Genomic DNA, 23,842 nt, shown 5'->3' with positions numbered 1-23,842 from the left:
AAATTCTAAAAGCAAGGAAGCCGAAAAAAGCTCGAAGTCAGAATAAAGATAAATGAAGATACTCATTATAAGACTTAGGAAGTTGCAGCTGATTTAGCTTTCCTGACCGTCCAGGAGACGCAGAAGGAAAACTACGATTCCCAGAGTGCTTAGAACAAACACGCACATCGCGGCCCCGAAACTTGCTCCCTTAGTCCCGCCTCCTCCCTTCAGTGATTGGGTTTTACCCTTCCGTGCCTCTGGAATACTCTTCATCCATTGGTGGAGACTCAGGGTCAAATACAGAATTTACGCACACTTGGCTTCCTTGGAGCCCAGCGGCTCTCCCCACGTCCAAGATGGCGGCGGAAGCAGCTGGTGGGAAATACAGAAGCACAGTCAGCAAAAGCAAAGACCCCTCGGGGCTGCTCATCTCTGTGATCAGGTGAGGGAGGCAGGAGGCAGGGTCTGGGGACGGGGGGCAGCGGCTCGACCTTCGTTTTGGAAGGGTGAAGGGTTAGCTGGGTCTCACCCTGCTCTCCCTCCCCTTCCCTCCTTGCCTCCCGCAGCTCCTCCCCAGGGCCCTAACCCCTCCCCAGGGCCCCCGCAATTTCCCCGCCCGTCTTTTTTTTCTGGGGTTAGCTATAGAGGGAGGAGCCCAGCCTCAGTCTTTTCTTTAGGGGCAACACCTTCTATTAGAGTCCCCGGCCCTTAAAGTACGCTGTTTGGGTTTGGTAGAGAAAACCAGGTGAAGGTGTGTTCATTGATTTCCAAAATGCTTGTTTATTGTTTTACTTTAGCTGCACTCACTGAGAAAGGCGTCTGTTTCTTGGACTTTGGGGTGGAAGGCCTTGGAGTCCGGAGACTCCTGTCACGAGTTGCAGATTGTGTTTTCACACTCTGGATACTTTCAACCACCTGTGCGTGGCCCAGCCTCAAATACAGGAATCTGCAATGAGCTGGTAGAAGGACTGTGGGTTTGAAGGCACACATCGGTTTTCGATTTTTGTTCTGCCTTCCCATTCTGGTCTATTTCTTAAAAGAAACGAAACCAAACCAATTTCAAATTATCCGCTGTGCATTCCCCCTCTGCACCTCCCAGAAGATTGGGGTGGGAGTGGAGTGGGAGTGGTGGACGTTTTAGGAGCTTTTTAAAAAGAGTCAAATATATCGAGGATGGGGGAACCCTTTCAACACCTTGAAGATGATACAGGGACTAAAACCATCTAAATAAAATTTATTATGGCACCTTTTTTACGTTGTTGGCATTTGAATTTCAAGTCAGTTATTTTACATAAACACTCCTACTTTTCCCCCACATATGCTAAACTTTTGTTTGCATTCTTGGAAGGCTCCTGGAGTGTCTTGATCATCTTTTCAAAATCCAGGGCCCAACATTATGTTAGGTACTGAGCACTTCAATAAATGAGTGTATCAGACCATTAAAACGGCTTGCCACTCACTAAGACACATCTCATAGGTCTTATTTAGGGGCCTTTAAGATTATGGGCTGTTAAATCATTACTGTTAATTTCATTTTGGGCGTAAGAGAATAAATATGTGTGGAAATGCTTAGGACACTTGGTGGACCATGCAGAGGAAGTACTGTTGTGAATCTGTAGGCCCGCACACAGGTAGCCTAGATGTATCTAGTGATACTAAAATTCCAATTAGAATGTTTGTCGTTTCCCATCTGAATTTCCTGTGAAATTATAATTCTTGGACATGAATTTATTTGGATCCTTTTTTGAACTTTTATTTTTCTGCCTTATCAACATTCATTTAAACAGTAGGTATTTAGTGCCAGTTTGTAGTGTGGTGTCTGGCACGTGTTACATATTTAATATTTGTTGACTGAGTAAATGCCCTGAGTTTTGCAAAGATGAAGCAGACACAGTGTTACCCTTGAGGAGAGTATAGTTTATCTGTGGGGGATAAAATATGTCAATAAAAATGATGACATAAGACTACAAGAGTGACATGAAATGCTATGGAAATCCAGGAGGAGTAGCTGTTTCCAATGGAAGTGAAATGTGCCATCTCATTACTTTTGATTCTCCAGGCTGTTCCCATTTCTTTTATGCTATTTGTGTTTTCTTCAGTGCCAATTGAATTTACTTTAAATGTCATATTTTTGATCACAGCATGAAAACCAACCTAAAGCTTTTTTTACTAATGCTAATTCAGAACATATATTGCCTTTGGTTGACCATTCCTTAATGTTCTCCCAAGGAACCCCCCTACTGCTCCATGGTGTGCACTGTGATTTTATGGTTATCCATCCATCTCTTTTGACACTTTATTAATATATGACCTTCACTTTATCACTGTGATTTTAGGCTTAGGCATTTTTTACTTTGATTTCTGTTGTGCATTATTGCTTTTCATTTTTCTTTTTCTGTTTTTTTTTTTGAGACAGAGTCTGGCTCCATCACCAGACTGGAGTGCAGTGGTGCGATCTCAGCTCACTGCATTCTCCGCCTCCCGAATTCTAGCGATTCTCCTGCCTCAGCCTCCCGAGTATCTGGGATTACAGGTGTGCACTATGACACCCAGCTAATTTTTGTATTTTTAGTAGAAATCGGGTTTCACCATGTTGGCCAGGATAGTTTCGATCTCCTGACTTTGTGATCTGCCCGTCTCAGCCTCCCAAAGTGCTGGGATTACAGGTGTAAGCTACGGCACCCAACCCTCATTTTTCTGCTTTATCTTTGACCACCTCAGACCACTGAATAACACTTTTGTTATATATTTTTTTACGAGTATGGTGTAAGGGAATGTCGAGACCTAGTATGCTGGCAAGTTTAGTAAGGCTTGGGATGTATCATTATATATGACCTTAAGACCTGGGCATGGTGGCGCGTGCCTGTAGTCCCAGCTACTCAGTAGGCTGAGGCAGGAGAATTGCCTGAACCAGGAGGCGGAGGTTGTGGTGAGCTGAGATCACGCCATTGCACTCCAGCCTGGGTAACAAGCGAAACTCCGTCTCAAAAAAAAAAAAAAGACCAAATACTGTTGGTGTTTGTATTTCAACACTTCTTTGAGTCACAGGGAGATTTTGATGTTGGAGTAAGGATATTGGTAGCTATGACTTCCTATTATTTGGTGTTGGAGTAAGGATGTTGGTAGCTATGACTTCCTATTATTTGGTGTTGTAAGGATATTGGTAGCTATGACTTCCTATTATTTGGTGTTGGAGTAAGGATATTGGTAGCTATGACTTCCTATTATTTGGTGTTGTAAGGATGTTGGTAGCTATGACTTCCTATTATTTGGTGTTGTAAGGATATTGGTAGCTATGACTTCCTATTATTTGGTGTTGTAAGGATATTGGTAGCTATGACTTCCTATTATTTGGTGTTGGAGTAAGGATATTGGTAGCTATGACTTCCTATTATTTGGTGTTGGAGTAAGGATGTTGGTAGCTATGACTTCCTATTATTTGATGTTGGAGTAAGGATGTTGGTAGCTATGACTTCCTATTATTTGATGTTGGAGTAAGGATATTGGTAGCTATGACTTCCTATTATTTGGTGTTGTAAGGATATTGGTAGCTATGACTTCCTATTATTTGGTGTTGGAGTAAGGATATTGGTAGCTATGACTTCCTATTATTTGGTGTTGGAGTAAGGATATTGGTAGCTATGACTTCCTATTATTTGGTGTTGGAGTAAGGATGTTGGTAGCTATGACTTCCTATTATTTGATGTTGGAGTAAGGATGTTGGTAGCTATGACTTCCTATTATTTGATGTTGGAGTAAGGATATTGGTAGCTATGACTTCCTATTATTTGGTGTTGGAGTAAGGATATTGGTAGCTATGACTTCCTATTATTTGGTGTTGTAAGGATATTGGTAGCTATGACTTCCTATTATTTGGTGTTGTAAGGATATTGGTAGCTATGACTTCCTATTATTTGATGTTGGAGTAAGGATGTTGGTAGCTATGACTTCCTATTATTTGATGTTGGAGTAAGGATATTGGTAGCTATGACTTCCTATTATTTGGTGTTGGAGTAAGGATATTGGTAGCTATGACTTCCTATTATTTGGTGTTGTAAGGATATTGGTAGCTATGACTTCCTATTATTTGGTGTTGGAGTAAGGATATTGGTAGCTATGACTTCCTATTATTTGGTGTTGGAGTAAGGATATTGGTAGCTATGACTTCCTATTATTTGGTGTTGGAGTAAGGATATTGGTAGCTATGACTTCCTATTATTTGGTGTTGGAGTAAGGATATTGGTAGCTATGACTTCCTATTATTTGGTGTTGGAGTAAGGATATTGGTAGCTATGACTTCCTATTATTTGGTGTTGGAGTAAGGATATTGGTAGCTATGACTTCCTATTATTTGGTGTTGGAGTAAGGATATTGGTAGCTATGACTTCCTATTATTTGGTGTTGGAGTAAGGATATTGGTAGCTATGACTTCCTATTATTTGGTGTTGTAAGGATATTGGTAGCTATGACTTCCTATTATTTGGTGTTGGAGTAAGGATATTGGTAGCTATGACTTCCTATTATTTGGTGTTGGAGTAAGGATGTTGGTAGCTATGACTTCCTATTATTTGGTGTTGGAGTAAGGATATTGGTAGCTATGACTTCCTATTATTTGGTGTTGGAGTAAGGATGTTGGTAGCTATGACTTCCTATTATTTGGTGTTGGAGTAAGGATGTTGGTAGCTATGACTTCCTATTATTTGGTGTTGGAGTAAGGATATTGGTAGCTATGACTTCCTATTATTTGGTGTTGGAGTAAGGATATTGGTAGCTATGACTTCCTATTATTTGGTGTTGGAGTAAGGATGTTGGTAGCTATGACTTCCTATTATTTGGTGTTGTAAGGATATTGGTAGCTATGACTTCCTATTATTTGGTGTTGGAGTAAGGATGTTGGTAGCTATGACTTCCTATTATTTGGTGTTGGAGTAAGGATGTTGGTAGCTATGACTTCCTATTATTTGGTGTTGGAGTAAGGATATTGGTAGCTATGACTTCCTATTATTTGGTGTTGTAAGGATATTGGTAGCTATGACTTCCTATTATTTGGTGTTGGAGTAAGAATGTTGGTAGCTATGACTTCCTATTATTTGGTGTTGGAGTAAGGATGTTGGTAGCTATGACTTCCTATTATTTGGTGTTGGAGTAAGGATGTTGGTAGCTATGACTTCCTATTATTTGATGTTGCAGTAAGGATGTTGGTAGCTATGACTTCCTATTATTTGGTGTTGTAAGGATATTGGTAGCTATGACTTCCTATTATTTGGTGTTGGAGTAAGCATGTTGGTAGCTATGACTTCCTATTATTTGGTGTTGGAGTAAGGATGTTGGTAGCTATGACTTCCTATTATTTGGTGTTGGAGTAAGGATGTTGGTAGCTATGACTTCCTATTATTTGGTGTTGGAGTAAGGATGTTGGTAGCTATGACTTCCTATTATTTCCTTCCTAATATGCTTCTGAACATACCCAGTGGTTTATATTTTATAAACAGTGATAGTGAATGAGAGGAGAGTGGTAGTATTACTTTGGTGTTTGGGATGGGGGAATCGGGGGAGAGTCCTGAGGGTAATAGAACCAGGAATGTGTATTTCTTGTTAGTAAATTGCACTGTCACTAGGAAGTTGCTGCTTGTTTTTCTGTTCAATTTGTATCCTTATGTTTCCCTTCTTGCAACATTGTATACATTATTCTTAATTCCTCATATAAAACTTTGATTACCTCCTCCTATCTTTAACCTTTTTATTTCAAATTCCCCCCAAAGACTGTAGCTTTCTTGGTTGCTTTGGCAACAAGCCACAAAAAGGAAAACCCATCTTAAGCTCACATTTATAAGGTCTGAGCATTCCTAAAATGTACCGGGTACTTCCCAGTTCTCTTTCATGTTTCAATGGACTTCTTTTGTCACAAAATAATTACTTGTTGTAGAGTCTACTGTCTTTTGAAAAGTTTGTTCAGTTTGTCTTTTTTTAAAAATCTTTTTCTATCACTGAGTAGCTTTTCTTTTTTGAATAGTGAATGTTAAAAATGCTCCTTTAATTCTCTTGCTCATGTGTGTAAAAATGTCATTTCTGTACTATATTATGTATTATCATAAAATTTTGTATTTTTTCAATGCTTTTTCTAATAGTCGGAGTAGCATTTATTGTTAGTCATTTTTTAATATTGTATTTTAACACTACAGGTAGAAAAGTGTTTGACTTAAGGACAGAGTAGGTATAGACGTGGGGCATGTCAAATTCATCGCTATTTCCAGCCTGTGTACTAAATAGTTAAATAGTGAGTCTGCATTTTGCTAGTATAAAGTATTCTGGTAATATAAAGTGTTTAAGCTTTAAAGCATTTAAAAGCCAAAAATTAAGATGTAGTATAGTTGTAATGCAAGTATTATATGATTTTTTAAGTGACTTGAGACTCAAAGATTCTTAATTGTTTAAGAATATTGAATAAAAATGTTTTAGGACAGCCGGATGTTTCAAAGGGTAGACTTCAGGGCTTTATGGAAGAGGTCCTCAGGCCTGCGAGGTGGGGCTTTGGTGAGGGGACAGGTAGTGATTGGGAGTCAGAGGCTACAGGTAACTGCAGCTTTTGGTTTTAAGTCTTACCACTGGCCCTTTAAAATGGAACTAGTTGGGTGGACAGAATCCCGATTACCTGCTGATGTATGATGTGCGATTTGGACAATTTTACACACACACACAGACACATACACCTACTTTTCAGTTGACCTGCTGATGTACGATTTGGATACAATTTTTCTACTTTTCTGTTGATTTCCCCTGCCAACCTTTTGTTTGATGGGAAGTCAGAGGAGGCAGCTTCTCTAGATGGGAAATAAGAAAGATGGCATTTTGGAGACACCTTATTTCTGTGAGTTCTTGTCAGATTTTTACTTGGGAAATGTGTCTACCATTTACTGTTAGGCGATTTGCTTTCCAATTAAATGTTGTCTTTCTTTATAACTTGGCCTGTAACGGCCAGTTTAATTGGGAAGACAAACTTTGGTTGTGACTTCAGAAGACCTTATTGAAACCTTGGAGCAGAGCTTTTGAAGACACATGCTGGTTACAGATGTCAAGGAGGTTTGAAGGCTCACGTTTTCATCAACTTTTATGTCTTCACAGAAGTTGAAATTTCAAAAACTTAGAAAATCCTTTATTGTAGACACCTGTTAAATTTCCTTCCTCCTTCGAGAGTATTTTGGTCAGCTCTGTTTAAATCAAAGTAAACTTTGTTGAAGCGGTCCAGGCTTTGATCAGGGCTTTGAACAAACAGCTTTGAGGCGCATGGCACAGTTTGTGGCAGGGAAGGAAAGTGGTCACTGTGTTTTGAGCCGAGTCCTGGAAGTTGGGTTAGGTGTTAATGCTTTTTTCCAGCACCATTTCTTCTCTCCATTTGAGCCCATCACATAATGGTTTTTTGGTCTCTAGCTCTCTTTGCACCCTGGTACGTCCTAGCCCTACTGATGCTGTGTTGTTTGAAAATTACTACTGGAATACCCAGAAACAATGCTGTCAGGGGGTCCTGGGATGTCTGGCAGCGTATGTGAATGTAAAGGGCCAAAAAATTCCCATATTCTGGTTAAACATGCAGATTAGCATCTCGTGGACCCATGTTTTAGTATACCTCATGTAATCGTTAACGCTGGGATTTCTTGAAGGCTTTGAGGCCTTTGGTTTTGATGGTGGGTGGTGTGGTCAGGTTTTTTCAAGCCATTACTTGTAGATAGGTGTGGTCATAGCCTGTGGTGAGAAGTGCTGTGGTGGTATGTTGTAGTTGAAACTTGCTGTATTACCTGTGTAACCCTAGACCAGTTACTTAAAACCACCGTCTTAGTTTCCTCAGAGTGGTTGGAAAATGGGCTAGTAATACAATCCGTGGTTTTTCGGAACATCTCACGAGCTAAGAGTATATAAAAGTGCCTAGCACAGTTTGGCACACCGTAGACACACAGATGTTCATTTCCTCCTTTCTAGGATCTGTAGTCTCTTTGGTTAAGAAGAAGCTTTTGATTTTAATATATTTCCCAGATAGCAACTAGGTTATAATGTTAATTTTCCACCAGGAATAACCCTGATGGGTTGACTAGAGTGTTTGATTCCATTTGTCAGAATGTTGTCTTTATAACCAGGAAATCTTGTACAGCTGAATTAAGATAGTACTATTACTTGGTAATTTGAAAGTCAGCTAAAAAAGCTAGATTTAAGTATATTATCCTTATGTGTGTATGTGAAACATGTAAAATATAAACACACATCAAGTATAAAACATATTAGAAGACAGAAAAGACTACAAACCAGCAAATCAAGGGGCCCATACTCTTAAGATAATTCTTGTTGTCCTCTATAAAAATTGTTTTGTACAAATTTGTAAAGACTAGTGTCATAGGAACATTGTCCAGCAGTCTCATTTCCCAAAATATTACCTGTTTTTCTTTTTCAGTTTTTCTTATGGATCTTGTCCATGTAGATACATTTTCTTTTTTTAATATTGCTATACCGTCTTCATAGTTATATAAGTTTTTTAAGTGAACAACTTAAACATACATACAACATTAGGGGAGGAAAAAATCACCCATATTTTCTTTCTTTTTCTTTTTTTTCTTGAGACAGAGTCTTGCTCTGTCACCCAGGCTAGAGTGCAAGTGGTGTGATCTCAGCTCACTGCAGCCTCCGCCTCCTGGATTCCAGTGACTCTCCTGCCTTAGCCTCCTAAGTAGCTGGGACTATAGGTGCATGCCACCACACCCAGCTACTTTTTGTATTTTTAGTAGAGAGATGGTTTCATCATGTTGGCCAGGCTCGTCTCAAACTCCTGACCTCAGGTGATCCACCTGTCTCAGCCTCCCAAAGTGCTGGGATTACAGGTGTGAGCCATGGCTGGCCCACCTATATTTTCTTCACCAGAATTATGCATTATTATTACTTTTGGTTCCAGTTTAAGAAAAAGAAATCACTGTATTGTTATAAAAATCGTAGTCCCATGATAAATAATTCAAACAATGAAAACGTGGAAAAGCATGAAGATGAATGTAAGAAAAAATTATTTCAAATTTTATCCTCAGCAAGTTACTATCATTGATATAAGATGAACCTAATTCCAGACCCCTCTCTTTTCTGTGGAATGTATGTATGTATATGAAATGTTGATGGCCAGAATTATTTTTTAAAGTTAAATATGGGATCTTACTCTATATGCTAATTTTACTTGTCCTCCTCTTTGAGATATACATATATATGCTAGAGTGCACAATCTCAGGTATATGGCTTGATGAATTTTTGCCTGTGTAATTACTGTCTAGCTGAAGTTAAGGAACACTTCCAGCATCCTAGAATGATCCTTTCTTACCAGTTTTTTTCCAGTATATTTTGTGTGTGTGTGTGTGTGTGTGTGTGTGTGTAAGGATATCCATTTGCAACACCACTTGTTAAAAAGACTATCCTTTATTTGCTTTCTTTTGCAACTTGGTCAAAGACCAGTTTACCAATTTTATGTGTGTGGGTTTATTTCTTGACTTTCTAGTCTGTTCCATTCGTGTTTATATTGGTAACAATACTACACTGTCTCGATTACTGCTTTTGTAAGTTCTGAAGACAGTGTAAGCCCTTTAACTTTATTCTACTTTTTCAAAGTAGTTTTGGTCTTCTAGGTTGTTTGCATTTTCTTACGAATTTTAGAATAAGCTAGTCAATTTCTACAGTAAAACCTGTTGGGATTTTTATTGGGGTTAATATATGGAATTGACATCTTTGAGTCTTCTGATCCATGGATGGGGGTATATATTCCATTTAATTCTTCGTCAGTTTATTTCAGCAATTTTTTTGGGGTAGATTTTAGTGTCTAGGTTTATCAGTCTTTGGTCAGATTTATCTCTAACTATTTTAGGCCTCTTCAAGTTGTGTCACAGTTTATGGAATGTTGATATTCATTAAAAAATGTATTTTTTTCTTTTGGTGTTTTGTTTTATATAGTTTCTGTTGCTATGCTAGTTCACTAGTCTTTTCTGCTATTCCTAATCTCTTGTTAATCACATCTAATGTTATTTTTATCTTAGATTGTACATTTCAATCTAAGATACAGAAGCTTTTCTTCTTTATCTGGAAGTTTGATTTGGGTCTTTTTCATGTCTCTGCTTACATGTTTAACTTTTCCTGTAGCTTTGGGAACAAATGTAATACAGGTATTATAACAGTTTTAATGTCCTTGTCTACTAATTTTATAATCTGTGTCATTTCTGTGTTAGTTTCCGTTGGTTAATTTTTTTCCCCTCTTTCTTTACAAGCCTTGTAGTTTGTTGTTGTTTTGTTTTGTTTGCTTTTTTGAGACAGATTCTAGCTCTCTTGCCCAGGATGGAGTGCAGTGGCACAATCTGCTCACTGCAACCTCTGCCTCCTAGGTTCAAGTGATCCTCTCACCTCAGCCTCCCAAGTAGCTGGGACTATAGGTGTGCCACTGCACCCAGATAATTTTTGTATTTTTATTTATTTTTTTAGGTTTTGCTATGTTGCTTAGATTGATCTTGAAATCTCGGCTCTAAGCAATCACCTGCCTCAGCCTTGATAAGTATTGGGATTCCACCTCCAGACACCTTGTACTTTCTGATTTGATGCTAGACATTGCCAGTTTTATCCTGATGGCTCTTGGTTTTGGATATTTTTGTATTCTGGTATTCTTGAGCTTTGTTCTGAGATGTGGTTATTTGGAAACAATTTGGTGTTTTCAGGCCTTGTTTTATGTTTTGCTAGTTAGGAGCAGAGCAACTTTAGTCTAGGGTTAAGTTTGTCTCACTACTGTGACAAAATTCTTTTGAATAATCCACTCAATACCCTAAGAATTATGAAATGTTTTCACTCTGGCCTGGGGGGATAGGCACTATTTCCAGCCCTGTGTGAGTTCAGATCATTATTTCCTCTAATCATTTCAGGTTGTTATTTTCCTGGCTTTGGGTAAGTTACCTGTTACACGTGTGTGATCATTACTTAGCTGATGACCCTCTACAGATTGGCAGACTTCTCTGTGCAGCTCTTTCCCATCTCCATTTTTGCCCTGCAGATTCTAACCACCTTAATATGCAGGGTTTTGAAACCTGTTTTGTTCGTTTGTTTGTTACTTTGTTAGTCCCTGCTGTTTCTTCTGTGCCTAAGATAGAAGTCCATCAGTACTTCATATTTAAAAAAAAAAATCTCTGAAGTACTATTTTGGACTGCATCTTCTCAAAGAGGGAAACTAAGATATTCAAATGTGCTATTTAAAGTGATGACAGCTCAGTGCAGTATGTGCCTGTAGTCCCAACTACACCAGAGGCTAAGGTGAGAGGATTGCTTGAGCTCAGGAGTTCAAGCCCTGTTGGGGCAACATAGTGAGACCTCCCCCTAAAAAATAAAAAAAAATTATAAAGTTATGACGTGAAAGCAAATGAGGTATCTCAACACTGATGGTCTTTGCAGAGTATTAAATAGTTAAACACCTTTACTTTCGGCCAGGTGTAGCTCACACCTGTAATCGTAGCATTTTGGGAGGCCTGAGGTGGGTGGATCACTTGAGGTCAGGAGTTTAGGACCAGGCTGGCCAACATGGTGAAACCCCATCTGTACTAAAAATACAAAAATCAGCTGGGCGTGGTGGCTGTGTGACTGTAATCTCAGCTACTTGGGAGGTTGAGGCAGAAGAATCGCTTGAACCCAGGAGGCAGAGGTTGCAGTGAGCTAAGATTGTGCCACTGTGCTTCAGTCTAGGTGACAGAGCAAGACTGTGTGAAAAATAAACTAAAACCCCTTTACTTCCTATAGTACTTTTTTTGGGAACTTTTAGAACTCATAGATATGCCTTGAAACTTAGGCGTGTTTATTTTATTCTTCATTTTTAAAAATAGAGATTTGTTTATTTAATGCCTGCAGTAGTATTGTAAATTATTGGCTTGAGGTGTAATGTGGCTGGTAGCGGGTTTTCATTGAGAAGCACAGTATTTCCAGTCTTTTGGTTGGTTTCTGGTTTTGTTTGCATTTGAATGTTTGCAGGGGTGAGCTCTGCTCTCTATTGTCTTTATGCTTTGCTCTGTCTTACATTTTTGTTAGCTACTTTCAAGCCATGAAATGAATTACGACCTTGGTCCTTATAGTGGTCAGTTTTTTTTATTTTTTATTTTTAATGTGCTAGGGGTTTAGCTTTGAAAAACTTGGGTGCTTACATTTAACAGAAAGTAATAAGGGAAAATTTTGTATTACATTTGACACTCTTGGTAAGAAAATTAAATATTTCAAGATTTCTAGGAGATTTTTTTCTGGCTTTCTTTTAGAAGTATTTATAAAGTCTTTGTCTCTAAATAAAGTAGAACATAATTAAAAAGTGTTTTTCCATTTAAAACCTGTGATTGTACTAAATATTATGGGAGAGTTATTTTAAAAATATTACTTGAGAGCTTGTTAGAAATGCAGAAACTCAGGTCGTACCTGACCTACCTGAGCTGAATCTGCATTTAAACAAGATTCCTGGGTGATTTGAAAGCACAGTAAAGTTTAGGTAGCCCTCAGAACACGAAACCCAGGCTTGAAATGTTCTCAACACATAGAAATGATAAATGCTAATGGTGATGGATGTCGTAAATGCCCAGATGGTTTGGCTGTGTCCCCACCCAAATCTCATCTTGGATTGTAGCTCCCATAGTTCCCATGTGTCACGGGAGGGAGATCTTTCCTGTGCTCTTATGATAGTGAATAAGTCTCATGAGATCTGATGGTTTTATCAATGAGAGTTCTCCTGCACAAGCTCTCTGTTGCTTGCTGCCATGTAAAATGTGACTTTGCTCCTCATTCATCTTTTGCCATGATTGTGAGGCCTCCTCAGCTGTGCTGAACTGTGAATCAGTTAAACCTCTTTCCTTTATAAATTACCTAGTCACAGGTATGTCTTTATTAGCATTTTGAGAACAGACTAATACATGTGACTTGATGATTACACAGTCTATGAATATTACAAAATATCACATGTGCTCCATAAATACGTCCAAATATTTTGCATTAATTAAAAAAGATAAGCCAATTGCAGTTGTTAATTTTTTTTTCTGAGATAAAGGTTATATAGCTATGTTTTTTTAAACAAGCTTTTTTTTTTTTTGTGGGAGGACAGGGTCTCTCTCTGTCACCCAGGCTTGAGTACAGTGGCACAATCTCAGCTCACTTCATCCTCTGCCTCCCAGGCTCAAGCAATTCTTGTGCCTCAGCCTCCTGAGTAGCTGAGACTACAGGCATATGCCATCATGCCCAGCTACTTTTTGTATTTTTTGTAGAGAGGGTGTTTCACCATGTTGGCCAGGCTGGTCTCAAACTCCTGGCCTCAAGTGATCTGTCTGCCTTGGCCTCCCAAAGTGTTGGGATTACAGATGTGAGCCACCACACCCAGCCAAAAGCATTATTCTTAAGCAGTGTATATACTGAAATATATACCGACAAAAATGATATCATGTCTGTGATTTGCTTCAAGATAATGAGAGAAGGGTTAGAGTCACTGGGGTTGTCAATGAAGAAGATTGAAATGTGTTGATAATTGTTGGAGTTGGATATATTTGACAGATTTAAAAATAAATTTTTGTTTTGTATTAGAGATGGGGTTTCACTCTGTTGCCCAGGCTGGTCTTGAACGCCTATCCTCAAGTGATCTGCCTGCTTTGGCCTCCCAAAGTGCTGGGATTACATGAGTCACTGTGCCCAGCCTATTTGACAGATCTTTTAATTTTTGTACATGGTTGAAAATTTCCATAAAAATGTATATGTGTATGTGTGTTTACATATGTATATATTAGGGGGAGGGAAGATGGCGGGAAGCAAGGTTAATCGATTGATATTTTAATAGATTAGTATATTACAGAAATGCTATATAATCTTTATGTCGTTCCGTCTCCCCCAGACACTTTGAACAATAACATATTAAATTGTTTCTGACTTCTGCGTTTAAGAAATCTGCTTCAATTGTGTAACCCAGAATTTCCAAAATTTGACCACATAACACCTCTTAATATTTTGTAAAACATTGTTTGAGGAACTCACCAGAAAACAAGATCACTGTGGACAGTGCTTGAAGAAGGATGCGAGGCTAAAAATAGAAGTTTAAAAAGAGGTAGAGTTGGGTGAAGTAAGAATGGGGGTAGATTTTAAGTTGACTTCGTCAGTGTTGGACTCAGTTTTATGCCTTAGTGAGGTGATTTCACTTGGTATTAGATAATGACCTTCTTTGTTGCCTAAGAGATTTGTAGCTTTTGGTCTCCAGAAGTGTTCTGTAACTGAGTTAATTGAAATATTGGAAAACTGTATGTGTTGGGTGTAGTAATTGGCCCTAAGTGCTGTCTGAAGCAAGACACCAATGAATTTTCAATTGACTTTACAGCAAAAATTGTTCACTGTCACTTGATATTAAATAAATCTCTTTGTACTGTTAGGGGATGTTGTTTTTATGCATCAGAAAACTTTTTCAGAGGGACTTGTCATTGTGAATTGCTATCAATTGGGATGGGATTATCTTGTATTTTGTGCACTCTAATAAGACATAATTAAGAAACAAGCAATCACAATGTATAATTGAATATAGTAAAATCCGATTTAAAAGTGTAATGTAGATTTGGTTATGCTTTGAGTGAAGCCGTATCTTATGTGATTAATAGTGATACAAATCTCCATCATTTCTTAAATGTATACTTTTTTTTACACATTAAACTCAAAATTCTGAATAACTCAGAATTATGATGAGGGTCTCTTATTTTTATAATTCACTGGGAGCATATATAGGCTGTTCATCATATACACAATATTCAGCTTAGAATAATAGGCTTGGAAGACCTATTTCTTAACTTATTTCTTTAGTGTTTATATTCTTACCTATCTCTTTTCCTCTTCAGTTTGTACTTTGATTCTATTCATACTTAAGACTGTCTTCTGTTTCCCTGATGACATAATAGGTATATGGTGCTGTCAGGCATTTCTGAGATTGGCTATTTCGTATTTTAAAGGCGAAGAGAACCGGACTGTCACACTGTGAAATTAAGGCTGAATAGATCTAAAAACATAACCTAATGTCTTCTGGTTAAAAGCAATTTGGAAAAGAAAACAGTATTTGTGTTGTAAAGAATCACATCAGCTTTAGACTCTTTTTTTTTTCTTGCATTGGGATCAATAGCAACAGGAATATTATGTTCTGGAAAAATCAGTAAGCTAATAATTCATTTTTTTTCCTTCTTGGAGTGAGATTTTATGTTGTAAAGAATCACATCAGCTGTAGACTTTTTTTTTTTCTTGCATTGGGATCAGTAGCAACAGGAATATTATGTTCTGGAAAGATCGGTAAGCTAATAATTTTTTTTTTCCATCTTGGAATTAGGTTCTGAAACTGGTCTTCAGCATTTGTTGAAAGTTTATACTTAGTTTTTGCTTTATGATAATGTCTTAGAATATTTTGTAAATAAATCAGGATGACTCCCTCTCTAGTAGTCTTTCCAAATCTCATTGGAATTGCCCCACCAAGAGAGATGGTAGCGCTGATTGGGCGGTTCAGGTGCTTGATGAGTAGAAAAGGCAGGGATTCAGTGACATAGTTTATCCAGTTATGTGCCCATTTTGAGTACCCATTTAAGAATGGGAGGGGTCACTGTGGAGATTTGATTGTGATTTAATCTCTATAGAGATTATAGAGCTGTTGCTTCCTGATAAGTGATTTTTGGATATGTGAAGCTCTACTTGTAATTAGTTTTTCTGTGTTGCTTGAAGGGATTTCTATTAATTGTTTTGTTAATCTTTATTATTCCTGGAGGAGAGGTCACTGGATGCCAACAAGTAATGTCCTTAGTAGACAATTAAGCCCATTAACTGTTTTCAGATGGCATGACTTAATGCTAATTATTCTGCAGGTGTCGCCAAAATTCAGGTGTATTACATTAAATATTTCATATAGCCAGTTAATTAGTTTAGTTATCTGGGGCTGTATTAGGCAGCTAATTCTTGTGGATTTGCCAAGAGTCTGTGTTGCATATGACTAAGGAGAGTGATAACATCTATCTTGAGACATTAACCAAAATAACACTGCCTGTGTTTTAAAGTGTGGTCTATTAGTCTGCTTGGGCTGACTAATATATCAGCCAACACTTCTGTCACACTTTATATTTTCAAAACACATTCACATGCTTCTCTAGACCTTAAAACATCCTGGTGAGGCAGGTATTCTTATTATCTTACCTGTTTTACAAAGGAAAAAAACAGATGCAGAAAAGTTAAGTCACTTACTGAAGGTCATACAGCTTGAAAGTTGCAGAGCTCTATTTGAATCTGGGTTTAAAAAAAATTCCGGAACCTGTGTTCCTTTAATATGTATGCAGATGGCTCTTGTTTGACATACTTGATGAGGTAGTAAGAGACTTTTCTCATGTATTCCTAATGGTAGAATTCAAGATTTGGGTTTTTCTTTTTGAACCCTTTTATTCCACTTGGGTGATGAGTTACTTTTCGTGACTGACCTTATTTTCACAGGTGTGCTTTTTCCTTTATTTGATCTTTCTTTTATCTTTAAGAATAATACTGACTTTTATGTATTTTCTCCTATTTGGACTCCATTACTCTATTAAGTCCAAAGTGAAAGCAAAATTGTTCCACAGAAGGAACCAGTGATGGTGACTGGTTATTTTCCTTTCAAAACATTTGATCGATTACGCTGAAATACAGAAGCTAGTATGAAAATGGGAAACGGACAAATTTAGTTTTAGATCTCCGGTTATTTACCCTGGGTTTTAATACTTGTTTATGGGACTCACTTGGAGCTCATGATTGTGAATCAATCCACTAGAACTTTGAAAAATATTTGTTCCTATTAGATGCTGTTAACAGTAGCTTAACATGTTACCGTGGTCCTTTTAGCCCTTTATGTAAATAAATTCCTTCCTGGGGATTAATTAGTCATGGTTAAGATGTAATTCATCATGCAAAATACCAGAGCTGTCTTAGTGAAAAATTCTTAATGATCCAGAAATGTCTTTGTGTCCAGCTTAACTGAAATCTAGTTTATTCTTTTATGTTCCTCCATGAACTTGACAATAGTTTTTAAGTCATAATCGTTTTGAGATAGGAATGGGAAAAAAATCTAGAGTGATTCAATAACTTGAATATATCTTGGGTTGGCAACATTATACCATTTGTCTTTTGATCATGTCTTTTATTTAGCTCATGCTTTTGAATCTTGTCCAGACTCAAGACTGTTATTACTGAAAAAGCTGCTTGGTGCTCTCTTTTCATCTCTAGCTGTCTGCTGTTCTCTTTACATATGAACTGTGGCTTGATGAGAGTACAGTCCTGCAGCTCAGAAGCTGAAGGCAGGAAAGATAGGATTTTGTAACATGTATAGTAGAAAGAGCATGGATTTCAGAGTCAAATATGCTTAGCTTTAATTTCAACTCTGATGTTAACTGTGTGCATTTGTATAAGTTACTTTACCTCTCTGAGCCTCTGATTCCTTATCTGTAAAAAGGCTGGTGGTAATATTTTATTATACTAGACTGCTTTGAGTATTGTCTTAGATTAGTTATGCAAAATAAGCACCGTATTGCCTGGTATATCATAGACACTCAGTAGTTTGCATCCCGTGCTTCACTTTCACCTTCCTTTCCAAACATGTAGGACGCAAGGATGCATGTAAATTTCGGCATTTAGTTTTAAAATTTAACAAGTAGAGGATGAGTAGGAGCTGACGTGTCACTTACTGTCAGAGGGATCTCAGATAATTTTTGTACTATATTTTAAAAAATGCCATGTAGTTTTAGGCTAAATTATTAGAAATATAGTTTTCACGTTGTGTGACATAAAACCTCTTTCCATTTGGAAATATGTTGTGTTTACTTCTGAGCACATCTGAGAGGCAGATTAGTGAAGCCAAGAAGAGTCATAGGGCCCAGGTTTGAGGTCAGACTCTGCTCCTTAAAGACTGTGCCTTGAATAAAAAACTCAGTCTCTTTATTTCTACAAAGCATGGCACTGATATGGTTTGCCCGGGTCCACATTTCATCTTGAATTTTAACTCCCGCAGTTCCCACGTGTTGTGGGAGCAACTCAGTAAGGAGGTGATTGAATTATGGGGGTGGGGTCTCTCCAGCACTGCACTTTTCTATTGATAGCGAATGGGTCTCATGAGATCTGATGGTTTAAAAAGGGGGAGTTTCCCTGCATAAGCTCTCTTCTCTTATCTGCTGCCACGTGAGACGTTCCTTTTACCTTCTGCCATGATTTTGAGACCTCCCCAGCCAAATGGAATTGTCAGTCCAGTAAACCTCATTCTTTTGTAAATTGCCCCCCTCAGGTATGTTTTTATCAGCAGCATGAAAACAGAGTAACACAAGTACCTACCTCATAAGGTTGGTTTTGAATACATGAATTATTATGTGTAAGCCACTTAGATTAATGCCTGGCACATAATAAGTTCTCTGTGAGTGTTACCTGTTTTTGAGGTGACTCCAGAGGAAAGCAAGAAGGATGGTGGGCTCCTGGAAGTCATGGTGTGGAAGAAACAGTTGAAGAAATTGGAGGTGTTTAACCCAAGAAAGAACTATTGGGAGTCCTTTACCATTTAATGGGAAATTGTATGGAAGAAAGAATAGACATGTTTTATATTACAGAAAAAGATGGGACTAGGATCAATGGGTAGAAATTATAAAGAGGCTGATTTTATTTTATTTTAACAGAAGGCTTTATAATAAGTAGAGCTGTTCAGAATTGCAGTGAATTGCTTTGTGAGCTGATAGAGCTCTGCATTGCACAGGGGCTTAGAAGGCTGAAGAGAAGTTCATGACTTGACTGGCGGGGTGAGCTCATTGACAAGTGTTCTCTTCTGCCCTGATGTCTGTTCAGGTTAAGGGACTAGAGATAATCCCACACTGAAATTTGCTGGGATTTGCTGGCATGCATGAGAACTTTCTCCCTAGAATTAGTTAGCTCTTTCATGCTTTTATGGTCTATGATTTATTCATTTTTATTGAATATTTATCTCAGACAAATATTTATTGTCCGAGACATTGTATTTCTGGTCTCATATTGCAGAAAAGAAAACAGAGCTTGGAAATGAATATTCACTGCCTACTGTTGCTTGGCACCATGCATTCAATCCTTGAAGGAACCCAATGACTTTACCTCAGGTCTCTTGTGTTTCTGAAGTTCTTGTGAGCCAAGCACCAATTGCCCTTTGTTTTAGGTTATCTTGCCAAGGACATTTGTTTAGCAAACAGCTTTGGAAGATAGAGATAGTCTCTCCCTCCAGAACAAGGGGCAGGTGTGTTTCCAGTCCAGTCTCTGAGCTTAGATTTAGTTTTCTGAGCTCAGGGTTCTTCTCCAGGAGCTGCCTGTGTGGGCAGGCTTCTTTTTGGGCCCATCTGCCTAACTCCTGTGGGACTTGGGGCAAGGGGAACTGAGGTGAACATGCTGTACTTACTCTACTTGCTGTGCTGTGGGTGTGATCAAGTCTTGAGTTTAGGAGCTCCAGGAGTTTTGTGTCTTCTGCTAGCATCTGTGAAACTGTGGCTACCCTCTTAGCTTGCCAGTAGGATAAAATCTCAGCCTTCACCATTCTTGACATGAAGGAGGAATAAAGTGAGAATTAGAGAATTTAAACCTAATGGCCAGAGTTTTTTTTTTTTTCTTTTTATATGAATAAGTATAAAAGGAATTGAAAAAATCCCGGTCCCAGATAGCTTTACAGATAAGTTCCAACAAACTGTCTTATAAAAGCTATCTTCTAGGCCAGACACGGTGATTCATGCCTGTAATCCCAGCACTTTGGAGGCCAAGGCGAGCAGAGGAGGTCAAAAGTTTGAGATCAGCCTGCCCAACATGGTGAAACCCCGACTTTCCTTTTTTTTTTTTTTTAGGAAGAAAAAAAAAAGAAAAGGAGTGAAGGAGAGGAAGAAAGAGGAAGAAAAAGAGGGAGAGAGAACGGGAATATAGCTTTATTCTAAAAATGGATATTAATAATGGCCGATCAATATTTTGTGTATTTAAGGTGGAGAATGTATATTTTGTGTATTTAAAATTGAGAGCTCTATAAATATTTATTGAGTTTACTTGTTCCGGATCTGAGTTCAAGTCCTGGATATCCTTATTAATTTTCTGTCTCGTTGAGTCTAAATCTCTTTATGGGTCTTATGTATCTGGGTGTAAGGATTGTTAGCTCTTATTGTTGATTGATCCTTTTACCACTATATCTTTGTTGCTTTGAAATCTATTTTATCAGATGCGAGAATTGCAACTCCTGCTTTTTATTTATTTATTTGTTTTTGCTCTCCATTTGGTTGGTAAACCTTTTTGCATTCCTTTGTTTTGAGTCTTTATGTATCTTTGGATGTGAAATGGGTCTGGATGTAGCATACCATTGGGTTTTGGTTGTATCTTTTGATTGGGGGATTTAGTCGATTTAAATTTAGGATTACTGCCATTTGATGTTAACTGGCTATTTTATCCATTTGTTGATGTAAATTCTTTATGTTGATGCTCTTTTCTTTTTGGTATATTTTTAGAAAGGCTAATACTAGTTGTTCCTTTCTATGTATAATGCTTCTTTCAGAAGCTCTTGTAAAGCAGGCCTGGTGGTAATAAAATCTCTGAGTACTTGCTCGTTCATAAAAGATTTTATTTTTCCTTCAATTGTGAAGCTTAGTTTGGCTGGATATGAAATTCTGGGCTGAAAGTTCTGTTCTTTAAGGATGTTGAATATCGGCCCCCACTCTCTTCTGGCTTGTAGGGTTTCTGCTGAGAGATCTGCTGTAAGTCTGATAGGCTTGCCTTTGTGGGTAACCTGACCTTTCTCTCTGGCTGCCCTTAGTATTTTCTCCTTTGTTTCAACCCTGGTGAATCTAACGATTATGTGCCTTGGGGTTGCTCTTCTTGAGGAATATCTTTGTGGTATTCTCTGTATTACCTGGGGTTGAATAGTGTCCTGCTTTGCTAGATTGGGAAAGTTTTCCTGAATAATATCCTGAAGAGCATTTTCCAGCTTGGATTCATTCTTTTTGTCGCATTCAGGTACACCTATCAAACGTAAATTAGGTCTTTTCACATAGTCCCATATTTCTTGGAGACTTTGCTCATTCCTTTTTATCCTTTTTTCTCTATTCTTGTCTTCTCGTTTTATTTCATTAAGTAGGTCTTCGACCAGAGTTAAGTTATCTAGTATTTGGGGATGGTGGGGTTTTAACTTTTGTCTTCAGAAGACGTACTTTTTATTATATTATGGAAAAACGCTATTGCTTTTGCTGCTGCTATTACTGCTGTTATTATTAGAGCAATAATAGCTAATGATGAAGACCAACATTCGTTGAGTGCTGATGACATACCAGACTTTGTTTGATCTCATTTAATTCTAACAACCCTATGTGGAAGGTATCATAGTATTTCCACTTCACAGATGAGCAGAATAAGATGCCATTCCCAAGGTCATGAGTAGTCAATATGGTGGAGCCACGATTCTAACCCAGGCAGCTTTACTCTGCCTGAAGAGACCCCACTCTGTGGCTGTTATGAGCGCAGTCTGAAAGCAGACCAACCTGAGTTTTAAATCCCCATGCTATTTCTAACCTTCGTTGTGTGAGGTGGTGCCAATTAGATTAACTTCTTCAAATCTCAGCTGTTTCATGTGGAAAAAGAGGGGAGGGAATAATAACAGGACTTACTCCAAAGGCCTGTTATGAGGATTAAACATACATTCTATAAAATGTGCAACACAGCTGGCTCCTGGCGGCTAGTAAGCCTCTCTAAATATTAGAGACTGTTATTATTTTTATTATCCTTACTGCCTTCCTTTTCTGTAATTAAAAAAAAAAAAGCTTTAATGGTGTTGTCTTCTGAGTTCTCTACTGTAATTACTTTTCACTAAAGACAAAATGTTACTCATCCCAGTTTATATCAAGAGGATACATTTCAAATGTGGGGCAAACCTGGCACAGGATATTTCTTACATAAGTATTTTCTTGAAAAAAGGAAAATGGGAGACAGAACCCCCTGTAGACCCAATTTGCTCTCTAATCTTCATTTTAGTAACCCTTTCTATTCCCTAAATAACTGCTAATGATCCAGTAATGTGTTAACAGTGACAGCTGATGCTCGCAAAAGTGTCCTCTCTGGGCCTGACATTTTCCTTAATGGTAATTCTTACTAGTTAAGGTAAACAATGTGAAATGTTTGGCATATTTTTTTTTTCTCAAATGGCAGTGGAGCGGAAATCATGAAAACCCTTGTAAAGATGGCAAACTGATCTAGTGTAGCTTTGACAATTCTGTGACTGCTGTTACAAGGGGAAATAATAGAGCTAGGAACTCTTACCTTTGGGACAGTTGATAAATTGAAGGCATTTTCTGATTGTGCTTTACTTTAGATTAGCAGCCTGGAAGTTTTCAGATTTAAAGAGCAAAGTTGTGTATCATTGAAACAAGAGGAAGACATGATACATGCTAAACTGCTCTGTACCCAAATATTGCGAGTAATCCTGGTAGCTCTATCTTTGAAGCCCAGTTTCGCTTACATTCCCCACCCTGATTTACTCTAACAGTCCAACACTTGGGTGGTATTCTGTACCCGCAAGAAACTTTGGAAGTAGTCTGGTTTAGGGGCACCAGTTTGCAGATGAGGAAATGGGATCTCTCATGTAAAGGCTTTAAATCAAGTCTTGCGGTATCCAGTAGTGTTGCTTTCCCGAGCATCCTGCACTGTCCTTAGTGGGTTTTGCCTTTCCCTTCATCGCCTTTGTTCTTGCCCTCCCCACACCCATTCGTGATATAGCTGATCTTTTAGCATCCGTAACACCTAACAAAAATCATTGTAAAATTCTTTTTGGAGGTTAGATTGAAGTCAAAGACTGCCTTGAATTTCCCTATAAATTGAAAAAGAAGTTTTATATATTGTGTCGCTCATGAGTTAAGATCGTTTGCTCTAAATGACAGTTCAGAGCAGATTGTTGTACAGTATTTTGCTTGCAAATATCTAGAAGTGGATATGTGATTGATTTGCTGACAGACCATCTCTGAAAGCAGTTCTAATGATGGACTTATAATTGATGGCATCCGTCGTAGAACCTAAAATATCCCCCCTCCCTAAATTAAAAAAGATAAATGAAATAAACTACGCTGAATGTATAACCTGACAAATCTGAGGGAATTTAATGAAACTCTAAATTACCACAGACAACAGATAAGAGGAAAAGGTTCCTTTGTTACTGATTACAATACTAAATTAAAAAAAATTATCCGAGAAGGATAGTAGAGGAAACGGATCTGTGGTCCATGTATCAAACGAAGTTATTGAAATATTTTTAATAAGTATGTCTATCTCATTCCCTGCTTATTGTTGATTCATATCAATCTTGTTAGTGCTGTTTGAAGATGAGTGAGTGCAGGAACCGTACTGTAGGATAGCTTGGATGCCTGTTGTGGTAAGAGATTTTAGAATTAATATGACCTTATTTCCAGATTGCTGGGGACTCCATACCAAATTCAGGTCATTCAAATGAGCTGTTTGGAAGGTGCTTCCTCAGTGTATTTTATCAGTTACTGTGCTTTCAGCTATGTATGAAAGAAGAGCAATTGAAAATGACTTAAACAATGGATATTTATTATGTCCCCTAAGAAGTTCTGAGGTAAGGCGGCTGCAGGGCTGGCTGCTTTGGTGGCCAAGGACATAGTGGTAGCTTGGCATTCCTCTTGGCTTTTCCTTCCATGGTTGTAACATGGCTGAAGTGTCTTGAGTATCTTACCTTTGTACAGTGATATCTAGGGTTGGGAAAGGGACCTTTTCTTGTTATTATTCTTGCAGGAAATTGTTCCTAGTACTTCCTTAGGTATATCTCATTGACCAGACT

The 23,842-nt window shown here is 38.1% G+C and overlaps 1 protein-coding gene across 2 annotated transcripts in view; it reads left to right on the top strand.

The window, feature by feature from the left end:
- Window positions 1-310: 310 nt before the first annotated feature.
- The window catches only part of EXOC4 (exocyst complex component 4), an 808,475-nt gene continuing 784,943 nt past the window's right edge, over window positions 311-23,842 (top strand). For both annotated transcript variants that reach the window (XM_002751973.5, XM_035255084.3), the window contains exon 1: window positions 311-424. In XM_002751973.5, coding sequence (XP_002752019.3) covers window positions 339-424 — 86 coding nt within the window. In that variant the 5' untranslated portion in view covers window positions 311-338. The remainder of the gene's footprint in view (window positions 425-23,842) is intronic.

The sequence above is a fragment of the Callithrix jacchus genome, chromosome 11 (genome assembly GCF_049354715.1).
Source record: "Callithrix jacchus isolate 240 chromosome 11, calJac240_pri, whole genome shotgun sequence".
NCBI lineage: Eukaryota > Metazoa > Chordata > Mammalia > Primates > Cebidae > Callithrix > Callithrix jacchus.
This window is presented reverse-complemented; position numbering and strand designations above follow the sequence as displayed.